The sequence below is a fragment of the Palaemon carinicauda genome, chromosome 36 (assembly GCF_036898095.1).
Source record: "Palaemon carinicauda isolate YSFRI2023 chromosome 36, ASM3689809v2, whole genome shotgun sequence".
Lineage (NCBI taxonomy): Eukaryota > Metazoa > Arthropoda > Malacostraca > Decapoda > Palaemonidae > Palaemon > Palaemon carinicauda.
Genome location: NC_090760.1, coordinates 3,709,304 through 3,721,363, shown reverse-complemented (window position 1 = coordinate 3,721,363; position 12,060 = coordinate 3,709,304). Strand labels below are relative to the sequence as shown.

Below are 12,060 nucleotides of genomic sequence, written 5' to 3'. Positions count from 1 at the left end.
CCCCAATTTTGGGGGGTAGCCGACATCAACAAGTATTAATATATGCGGGGCATATAAAAATTAGAATAGCGCCAACGTTATCCCTGCGTGTCGTAAGAGGCGACTAAAAGGGACGGGACGAGGGGACTGGGAACCCCCTCTCCTGTATCTACATCCTGTGAGACATCTTTTGGAAGCATACGGCTTAAAAATTAGATAATCTCTAAATACAGGCTTCCTGTTGCATACCATTATGTCAATACTGACGAAAATACCGCAGAGTTAATTACTAAGGTGTTATCCTATCCTAAACATTTGGAACAAAGTAAATTCTGGTTAGAAGGACCACATTGGTTAACTAATGACTTTAAAAAGTGGCCCAAATATCCTTTGTTGAGTTTGTCACCTGCCCAGAAAGGCAAAATGAAATGCCTGGTAACAAGTTAGAAGAATAACGGTCTAGCCATAAAAGCAATAACTTAAAGCAGGAAGAGTTAGCAAGAAGCACTTGAGAGCACTTACAAAGGCCTATATTAGGTCTTTAAACTTTTCAAACAAATGACCAGTCTGTGAAAAACTCTTATGAAACTCTAAAGAAAAGGACATATTGTAATTATTAATTCTTTTTATCTTATATAAAGAAAAAAAATAATGTCAAGTATTCAGTATTTAAATAATTACACAAAGAGTGTAAATGGGTAATATTGAACATGAAAGGACTTAGTAAAAAATGGAGAAAAATCTAGAAATATATGTAATTTGGAGCTACTGTTAAATTTTGCTCCGACAGTGAAAACACTAGAATTCAAACAGATAAAGAATCCTGCTATATCCAAGTGATCATACATATGCTGACATTTTATGTGGATTGGGTATCAAAGGAATTTAGGCGGATATTCTGATAGACTAAATTAAAAGTTCTGTGACCAATTTATAATGAAACTAATGAGATTTTCAATAAGAATAGAAAAAATCTTTAGACCTTTTATGTAACTTTATTTTTCCTATTAATAGTGATAGCTGGGAATGTCTATGTTTTGTGGTTTATCATTTTGATTCTTTATGCATATTTTCCCCCTCCAAATGTGGCATTTTATCATGTCTACATGAAAGGATTTGATAATTTTTAGTAACTTTCTCCAGAAATAAAAATGTGGCTTACTTTGGAATCATCGATAGTTATTGTCATTGTTAGAATTTGCCATACGGAAATTTTAATGATCTAGATTTTCATTACAGTATTGTCAGAAAAGGAAGCAGTGACTATATAGTAATACAGTAAATGGATTTGGTAGCAAAACTCAAAGGTAAATAATTTTTCTCCAAACTGATAAAGTTACTGGTACTTTTTGCTTATCGAACTCTTATTCCTTTTACTTTTCTATTATTATTATTATTATTATTATTATTATTATCATTATCATTATTATCATTATTATTATTATCATTATTATTATTATTATCATTATTGTTATTATTATTATTATTATTACTAGCCAAGCTACAACCCTAGTTGGAAAAGCAAGATGCTATAAGCCCATGGGCTCCAAAAGGGAAAAGTAGCCCTGTGAGGAAAGGAAATAAATAAATGATGAGAACAAATTAACAATATATCACTCTCAAAACAGTAACAATGTCAAAACAGATATGCCATATATACAGTAAACTATTAACAACGTCAAAACACTTATGTCATATACAGTATAACATATAAAAAGACTCGTGTCAGCCTGGTCAACAAAAAAACATTTGCTGCAACTTTGAACTTTTGAAGTTCTACTGATTCAACTACCTGAGTAGGAAGATCATTCTTAATCAGGTAGTTAAGTTTAAGTTTATTGTTACCTGTATTGAAAGGGCGATAGTTTTTGTTAATATTGCAATGAAGACTGCCTAGTGGTATGCTAAGATTCTTGAGTAAAGATGCAAAGTATCCAAAAAACAGACAGGCACGTTTGCAGCTGATTATGTATTACCAAGATGTACATTACTGTAGTTAATTGTAGATGACTTAGAAATTGACTTTGCACTTTATTCATAAATTTGATCAGAATTCTCTCTCTCTTTTTTTTTTTAATAGTTTTCCAAAATATTTCTTCTTGCATTATTAATACTTTCTAGGTTCCAGATGTACCATTTTTCTTAAATAAATCTTGAAAAAATATAAATATAAGAAGGCTGGGACCTATACGGATAGATATCATAAGGAAAGAGTTTTTGGATTGGACAGAATAATCTGCTAGAGAGGACCAGAGATAGGAATTTTTGGAAGATAATGGTGGCCGTCCTTTTCTTGAATTGGTGTTTGCCAATGAATATGGAAATTAAAGTTAGAATGTTTATAACTTATCCCAGAAGCCATATTTTCAGTTATAGATTATGTATTTTTCATATCCCACAGTAAATCCAAATTGATAGCTAAAAATTTTGTTTATTGCATCCTCTACAAGAAATCTCCAGAATTTTTGTCTTTGGAATTAGAAGGGTCATAGTAAAGTATTTCAAATTTAAAAATTTTATGTACTGTACAGTTAACAAAAAAATTATGTTCATTACAATTTTTATAATTTCAAATATAAAGTGTATCAAAGTTAGCTGTATATGTACCAGTAACTGTATTAAGTCATGTGTGGATTTTCAGAGCAATCTGTATGTTTGTGTTGTCAGGCATGGAACCATTAACCCTTTTACCCCCAGGCTATTTGGAAATTTCCAACCCTTAACCCCCAGGGTGTTATTTTTTTTCCCAGCACATTTTGCAGTATAATTTTTTTAAATTGCTCTAACAGCCTTAATTTTTGTCATAGAGAGGTCAGGTTGGTCTCATTCTCTTGGAAAATTCCTGAATTTTTCCAAAAAATTATCAAAAATATGCAAAAAAAAATTTTTATAGCATTTTTTTGCAAGGACGTACTGGTACGTCCATGGGGTAAAGGGATGGCTTTTGTGAAACGTACCAGTACGTCCTTTGGGGGTAAAAGGGTTAATTATACCTTGTTGTAAGTCAAGAGAAAGGCTTAAGGTATCATGTATTCATTTGACTGACTTACATTTCGTGAAAACGTTTGTCTTACTACGACAAAAAACCTTTTCTTACCCCCATAGAATGTTGTTAAGTTACCCTCGTCTTGGCATTACAGAAAAAGAGTCATTGATGCGTTACAGGAATCTCTGGAACAGAGGGACCCTTGGGCCGGAGGCCGTTATCTCATATCACTTCTATGGGATGCCCATGGGTACATTTGGCATGGTGAGTCTTAATTGTCATTGTATTCATGCTTTTGTTGATGCCTGTCGGGAAGTATAAGCTCTACTTGTTTATTTTTGTACTGAGAATTTCATACTAAATTTTACTATACTGTGTACGTAGAGCTATGCTCATTATTTTTAATTCTGTACTGTATCTTTTTTTATATTCGTTTGCTGCATTGTAGTTGGTATGTAAGCTTCTATATTTCTCTGCCTGTTTAGGTTCTTGATTGAAAATTCTAATCATTTCAATTATATTTTTCAAAAATGTGACTATTAGTAGCAATTTTACAAACTATTAAATATCTATGTCAAGAGTGTACCTTCAAATTGCTGAAACCTGTGGTGGTCAAATAATAAGATTATCATGGAAGAATTTATTGAATATTCATCTACAATTATCTCTGCTCTTGCTGGAGATATTACATTTTAAATGATTGAACAACTGTAGCTCCATTTGCAAAGTCTTACATGTTACAATATCATACTCATATATTATCCAGAAAACTTTTTACAAAGTTATAGAAAAGTCAGTACTGTACTTCAATTGTTAAACCAGGAAAAGCCCCAGTTATTTTAGATGTATACCCTTGAATTTTTAATTATATCCAATACTTAATTAAGATCTTGATAAAATCTATCCACAGTAGACTCCTTTTGCATTTAGAAAATCTTATTTTCCATGACATACAAAGAGCATATCATACCACTTGTAGGTATCATATCTCAGAAACTTAATATGATAATACTTTTAGGAGATTGCTCTGCAAGTTTTGTGCAAAATGTCCCTTACCATCTTCTTCTTTTTCTTTGTCTGCATCTTTTCCCACTTCTATGTGGGGTCGATGTTTCTGGCCAGCTTTCTCCATCTACCTCTGTCCCACACTTCATCACCGGTTAATCCCTTTGATCGAAGGTCATCCTTAATACAGTCCATCCACCTTCGCTTTGGTCTCCCTCTCCTTCTCGTTCCCTGTACCTCCATTTCCATCAATCTCCTCTCAATATACTGTTCATCTCTTCTCATGACATGACCATGCCACCTCAGTCTACATTCTTGCCACATCCAGTTTCTTCACTTCTGTCTTCTTTATTGCCCACGTCTCTGCTCCATACATCATTGCCGGTCTCACAAATGTCCCTTACCATCAAATTTTCCAAATGTGCATTGACTTTAATTAGGAAGTGTATGTAGTGTTCTTTTTATATCACCAAGGAACTACCAACTTTCAGGTAGATGATTCTATGATTTTATTACACAATATGGCATTCACTCTTCGCCATTTGCATAGATTACTAAACCTTACCATTTCTAATGTGTACAATTGGGTCTTTTCTATTGACTTTAAATACTCCATTGAAAAACTAAACTTTTAAGGTTTTATAGGGATATTAAATGGACACGTAATTTCTCTATAATATTGATTTAAGAATAAGAGATGAATTATTTTTTCTATTTGACCATCTTAATCTTTGACTCTTATTTAAACTGGAAAATCTACAGCTCATGTGAAAGTAAGAATGGTTTTAAAACTCAATTTATAAATCTTCGCATACATTATGGGATTCTGGTGGAACAACATTGATGACCCTACTCTATGCAAAACAACGGTTGTATCCTTAATTGATTATGGATGTCAAATGTATGGATCTTTATTAGAACTCTGTTCATAATGAAGGACTGAGATTCTGTCCCAGAGCTCTTTAAATTTTTCCCCAGTCACTACAAGTCAAATGCAATTAATATCCAATCCCAAACAATGCATCCTTGTAAACTATGAAAAGTACAATCAAGCTCCAAACAAATAATGGTCCCACTGAAAATGTTTTAAATTAAGAAGACATTTTCATGAATAATCTCTCTCCCTCTTTACCAATTAAAGCTAATCATCTTTCTTGAGTCTTATTTGAATTTAGTTTTCCAGCCATTGCAGGAATTGCTGCCTTCTTGGATAATGAAGAAAGCAAATGTATTTTTCATTTAAGAGCTAAGTTCATACTCAATCAGCGTAAGCAATATTATTTGGAACTTATAAGATTTAAAGTTCTACACTCTATATGTGTTTTGCCCTGATGGGCCCAAATTAACAACAGGAATAGGATTTGCTGCCATAGTCTGTTGTCTCTCCCTAATGAGGTTTTGGTATGGAAATCCAGAATTGTGGTATCCAAAATTTTAATTTGGAGTTTTAAATCAATGATAAAACAAAAAGAATTTTCAAGTACAGTTTTACCACTGTACTTGTGGTATAATAGCGATGACTCGGAAGTCTGTAATTTTTTTTACTTAACCCTTTTACCCCCGGGGTATTTGGAAATTTCCAACCCTTAACCTCCAGGGGGTTATTTTTTTCCCAGCACATTTTGCAGTATATTTTCTTTAAATTGCTCTAACAGCCTTAATTTTTGTCATAGAGAGGTCAGGTTGGTCTCATTCTCTTGGAAAATGCCTGAATTTTCTCAAAAAATTATCAAAAAATATGAAAAACTAATTTTTATAGCATTTTTTGCAAGGACGTACCGGTACGTCCATGGGGGTAAAGGGATGGCTTTTGTGAAACGTACCAGTACGTCCTTTGGGGGTAAAAGGGTTAAGTTTAGCCAATTACTATCTGCTTGCGTGCTTTACTGTTGATATCATTTAGCTAAAGTTGCCTTTACTAGTTTCTCTATCTCTTCCACTATGTCATCCTACATTTTCATGATTGGGATTTGCAGTACAGGTATTTGCATTTATTTTCTTGACAATCAGTATACAATTGAATTTTATCCATATACATATGATTTTTACCTGTGTTGACAATAGATTCTGATATGGGAAATAGTGGCAGTAGTCATACTCTTGGTATAAATTAGACGTTTGTTCCTATGCGACATACAAACCATTATCCTTTAATAGGGAGACTATTTCAACGCGAGCTGGAGACAATCATCAGAATTGTTTGGTGAGTGGTTAAAGAGATTGTAGAGGGTGTGGGCGAGAAGTCTCGCCCACACCAACCAGTCTGAAATCTTCACTTTTGATTCTGCTGCTAACGAGTATGGATGTACAGTACTGTTAGCTCTTAATCAAACGTTTAATTTTCTTTTTTTTTCGGAGGAAGTGAATGTATTTAAGGTTGTGGAATGGAAGTTAAGCTGTAGATTTGCAATTGCTGTAGGGTGGGTGGACGTTTCAACTGATTCACCTGTAAACTTGCAGTAGATCCACACTCCCTTTGTGCTTCTTATAGGGAGGATGGGATTGTTTGCTGTCATTCCTGTGCACTAAGTGTAGGTCATGACCTCCTGTGTAGTGGAAGGCATACATCCTTAGGGGGAAAAAGCAAGTGAAGCCTTTGTCATGGTCTGTCTTGGCAAGACCCAAGAAGACACTGAAGAAGTCTTTTGCTATTTCGGTTTACTTGTGGATGAGTCTGCTGCCACCACTTCTAGTGATATGCCCGTGATTCTGTCCTTGGGGAGTGTGCATCAGGAGAAGCCTCTTCACCCATCTCCGTGTAGACTGCTAACGATGAGTTTGACTCGAAGAAGTCTTGAGGTTCTTTAGGTTTTTCATGTAGTCTCTCCATGACTTTGAAGAGGCAGCTTGTGGGTTAAGCCACTTCCCCCCAGTGCGAGTATCCCCTGTGTTCCTGTTGACGCCAGTGGGGAAAGGTGTGTTGGTGTCCTCATAGTGTCAGGGACTCCAGTGGGGTCCCCCACTACAGCCCAAACAGACTGTGAACGCTCTGAGAAAGGCATGTGGACCGACGGAAATGGTGGTGGTACTGGAAGGTGTCAAGTCCGAGTTTCAGCCTAAGTCGGCTTTATTCACCGAGAGAAATATCTCCCAGTTGCTTCTGTCCAATCCACCACTCAGCTTTGGGGATGGTCTTCGATGCCTCCATCAGAAGCCTACTACCTACGATCCAGAGACAATGTACGCCACTCTCCGGGATACTCCACTCCGAGTTACTCTAAGTCTGTCTTAATACCATCTCATGCGCAGTCTGCCCACAGATCTTCACCCCGCTGGTCTGCCTTTTTCCAGTCCTATAATCAGACTATTGCCCTCCATTCTTGCAGGTAGTAGGTTGGCCAGGGCACCAGCCACCCGGTAAGATACTACCGCTAGAGAGTTATTGGGTTTTTTGATTGGCCAGAAGTACTACATTGTATTGTTCTCTCTGGTTACGGTTCATTTTCCCTTTGCCGACACTCACACACATAGTGAATAGTCTGGCCTATTCTCTACACATTCTCCTCTGTCCTCATACACCTGACAACACTGAGATTACCAAACAACTCTTCTTTACCAAAGAGGTTACTGCTCTGTGATTGTTCAGTGGCCACTTTCCTCTTGTTAAGGGTGGAAGAAAGACTTTAGCTATGGTCAGCAGCTCTTCTAGGAGAAGGACACTCCAAAATCAAACCATTGTTTTCTAGTCTTGGGTAGTGCCATAGCCTTTGTACCATGGTCTTCCACTGTCTTGAGCTAGAGTTCCCATGCTTGAGGGTACACACGGGCACGCTGTTCTGTCTTGTTTCTTTCCCTCTTGTTTTACTAAAGTTTTTATAGTTTATACAGGAAATAGTTATTTCAGTGTTGTTACTCTTCTTAAAAATTTTATTTTTCCTTGTTTCCTTTCCTCACTGGGCTATTTTCTCTGTTGGATCCCCTGGGCTTATAGCATCCTGCTTTTCCAACTAGGATTGTAGCTTAGCAAGTAATAATAATAATAATAATAATAACGTGACCTGCTAACGTAAGCCTATGTGATCTTATGATTTGTTTCAAGTGGCAGCCTTGATACCTCTCTCAGTTCCATATTGTGCCTTCTCCTCGACTCTCCACTGTTCATCTCGGACTGATCCACATATTAACCCTTTTACCCCCAGGCTATTTGGAAATTTCCAACCCTTAACCCCCAGGGGTTAATTTGTTTCAAGCACATTTTGCAGTATATTTTTTTTTAAATTGCTCTAACAGCCTTGATTTTTGTCATAGAGAGGTCAGGTTGGTCTCATTCTCTTGGAAAATGCCTGAAGTTTCTCAAAAAATTATCAAAAATATGCAAAAAAATATACTGCAAGAACGTACCGGTACGTCCATGGGGGTAAAGGGATGAGTTTTGTTAAATAGTAAGACATCTAATGATTCAGGAAAAAGTATTCTTGAAATCAATCAATAACACTTTAGTACCTTTGATGTCCCCAGTGAAAAAGTGGGATTAGAGAAGAGGTACAGATTGTTAGTTTATCTCATTCAGCATAGTAGTAATCTTATGACATCCATAGGTTCTTCCTCTACGATGGGTCCTACTTCTGATGAATGTCTTTGTAGGATTGTGCCTCCGATCCAATGTGTACAAGAACTGATATTAATAATTCTAAGGCTGCCTGTTTCGTATTTAGGTGAAAAGTAAACTCTAGTAGAAATGAGGAAAATATTAGCATATTACAGTACTTTACTTGTTTTGATAGGTTTTAGCTATTAGTGCTCAATGGTCTTTTGGACAAGTTACAGTAATCCCTCACTACATAGCGGTTCACTTCTCGCTCCCTCGGTACATTTATAAATATGTTGGCTGTAAAGCTGTATCGCGGACTTTTCATGTATTGCAAATTTTTTAAGGCAGACGCGTTTTTTTCCATATAATTATTGTTTGATGAACATTGTCCTTTTTTGGGCTCATAAAAGCTTAGAATAGTAATTTTTGCGCTCAATTAGTTGCACAATTATGATGATGATAAATTATGAAAAAATATAAAAGTAATTAAAAGATATATACCATAGATTTCTATATCTACTTGCAGTTTTTCAGTTATTGCAAGGGGAGGGGTTTGCTTGAAATGAAGTGTCTGCGATGGCCAACGGATTACTGTAATCTTATTTCAATTATTATTTGTTTTCAAGCTGACGACAGTTGCTCTCTTTTGTAAGCATGCAGCCTGTGAACCTTTATTTCTTATTGTTAATTCAGCATTATCATTTTATATAACATTTTCCCAGTAGGAAATTACAGGTTTAAAATGATTTTAATGGCTATAGATTGTACCAATTATAGAGAATTTCGTTACTAATTTCCTTGTTGGGTCCCAATATTGAATACTGTACTACAGTATAATTTCTTTTTATAAATCCAATTATTTTTAATATTTTTCATTACCTTTATTTAAAAGTATGCTTTGTATTTCCTTTATTACTTTATACTGGATGTATTTGATGAAAGATAGTTACCTTTTCGTTATCTTTGGTTCATCATACTTCTTTCAATAACTAATTCCAGGTTTTGAGGTGAACGGCCTTGAGAATATTCCAGATGAAGGACCATGTCTGCTTATTTATTACCATGGGGCCATCCCATTAGATGTATATTACTTAGTTGCCCGGACCATTCTAACTAAAGGAAGGCTCATTCGATGCGTTGGAGATCGATTTCTTGAAAAAGTCCCAGGTGCGTATAAAGCTTAAACAGTACCTTTCTTTTTTGGGAGAAGTTGTGGATGACTTCATTTGAATATAGGGATGTTAAAAGGATAAATAGAATGGAATTAAAAAGAAAAGTGGGTTGCTGGGAATATGATTTAGAATTTTCTTAAACTGGTTGAGATTAGCATGTAAATACGTGTTGTTTCTACACTGATAAAAACCTTTCATCCTTTAGATAGAGAATATCTTCAGTGGAGTGTGAATGGGTGTTACAATCATGAACGACAGGTTGTGAGCACGGGAGAATAGCCCCACCCATTCTCCTGTCAAAGACTTTTCATTTTTGTCTTTAGCTGCAACAAGTATAGTCGTACTGTTTAATCTTTTTCGCATATTTTTTTTTAACTGCCATGTTCCAACTTTTGCTGTTTTTTTATCTGGAGTGAAGGAAGGAAGCTCTGGGTGATAGGAGGATAGATGTGAGAGAGGCAAGAAAGCGTGCTAGAAATAGGAATGAATGGCGAGCGATTGTGACGCAGTTCCGGTAGGCTCTGCTGCTTCCTCTGGTGCCTTGGAAGACCGCGGAGGCAGCAGCAGTAGGGGATTCAGCATTATGAAGCTTCATCTGTGGTGGATAATGTGGGAGGGTGGGCTGTGGTACCCCTAGCAGTACCAGCCGAACTCGGTTGAGTCCCTTGTCAGGCTGGGAGGAACGTAGAGAGGAGAGGTCCCCTTTTCTGTTTCATTTGTTTGATGTTGGCGACCCCCCAAAATTGGGGGAAGTGGTTTGGTATATGTATGATGTATGTATTAAATGACTCAGGTTTGTATAGTCAGGAAAAATACAAATTATTTTTAAAATTTGTCAGTTTTTTTTTCTGAATTTATTTACCGGCTCTAATCATCGTCAGACTGATTGGGTTGGCAAATCTCCTCCAATCTCATGATATTAATGGCCCGTATGTCTCAAATTCATATATCCAATATATGACAGTACTGTACTTGATTCTGTTATTTAATATAAGATATTTATTAAGATTAAAGTATTTTAACAAGACTGCTTAGTTATATTGCTACACACTCATCTGAAGGATTTGTTCTCAAACAAGAATTAAACATTAGAAGTTTGGCCAATATGCAGCAAGACACTAGATAAGCTGAAAACAATTTAACTGGGGGGTCATATGGTCATTGTAAGGAACCTGTATTTCCATCTACAATAGACAACACAGGGCACATAGTTGGTGCTCCCATGCATGGTGTTATTGAATGGATTAGTGAATTACCTTTTTTACTTATAAGTTTGGAATTATTTTCTTCAATCCACAGGCTGGAAGGTGATCCTCGAGGCTTTTCACATCACACCAGGAACAGTAAGTTCCTGCACTCAGATCCTTGAGGAGGGTCACATACTCTCCATTTCACCAGGTGGGGTCAGAGAAGCCCAGTTTTCTGATCACAACTACCAGCTGCTTTGGGGGCAAAGAACAGGATTTGCCAAGGTGGCCATTTCTGCAAACTCTGTAAGTATAGAAAAGAAATAAAATCTCTCAACATTTCTTGTTTATATAACTTAAAAAAGGATGGATGGTTTTCAGTTATGTTTTAGTGCCTTGTGGTAGCTCTCTGCTACTGTGCTTTTCAAGTATCACGTTTATCAGAATTGATGCATTACTGTGAAGTAAGATAACTTTATTTGCACATCATAGCTATTTCTTTATGAATTAGAACAATTTATTAATACATGTCACATTCAATGTAATTTGACTTCCAACTTTTCTTTATATTTGCAGCCCGTAGTCACTATGTTTACTGAAAACGTGCGTGAAGCTTTCAGGACAGTGTCTTGGCCGCAAAAATTCTGGTCAATGCTTTATGAGAAATTTAGATTTCCAATGGCTCCGATTTATGGCGGATTTCCAGTTAAGGTAAGCGTTCAAATGTTTTAATAGAATTACAGTAGTACCAGTACTTGTGCTGCATTCCTTAATTTTTGTGTACCTCGGTACCTTTATGAAAGGGTATGCAAAATCCTGGAGGAATGTAAACAGTTCTTCGTTAAGGGTTTTTCATCTTTTTCTCTTCTGTTTCCTGTAATGTTTTTAAGATTACTGTACCTTTAACCCTTTTACCCCCAAAGGACATACTGGTACGTTTCACAAAAGCCATCCCTTTACCCTCATGGACGTACCGGTACGTCCTTGCAAAAAAATGCTATAAAAATTTTTATTTTCATATTTTTGATAATTTTTTGAAAATATTCAGGCATTTTCCAAGAGAATGAGACCAACCTGACCTCTCTATGACAAAAATTAAGGCTGTTAGAGCAATTTTAAAAAAATATACTGCAAAATGTGCTGGGAAAAAAATAACCCCCTGGGGGTTAAGGGTTGGAAATTTCCAAATAGCCTGGGGGT

General features: G+C 36.1%; 1 protein-coding gene across 2 annotated transcripts in view; it reads left to right on the top strand.

The window, feature by feature from the left end:
* The window catches only part of LOC137628339 (DGAT1/2-independent enzyme synthesizing storage lipids), a 63,115-nt gene that overhangs the window by 48,479 nt on the left and 2,576 nt on the right, over nt 1-12,060 (top strand). For both annotated transcript variants that reach the window (XM_068359495.1, XM_068359496.1), the window contains 4 exons: nt 3,120-3,229; nt 9,501-9,668; nt 10,973-11,166; nt 11,437-11,571. In XM_068359495.1, coding sequence (XP_068215596.1) covers nt 3,120-3,229; nt 9,501-9,668; nt 10,973-11,166; nt 11,437-11,571 — 607 coding nt within the window. The remainder of the gene's footprint in view (nt 1-3,119; nt 3,230-9,500; nt 9,669-10,972; nt 11,167-11,436; nt 11,572-12,060) is intronic.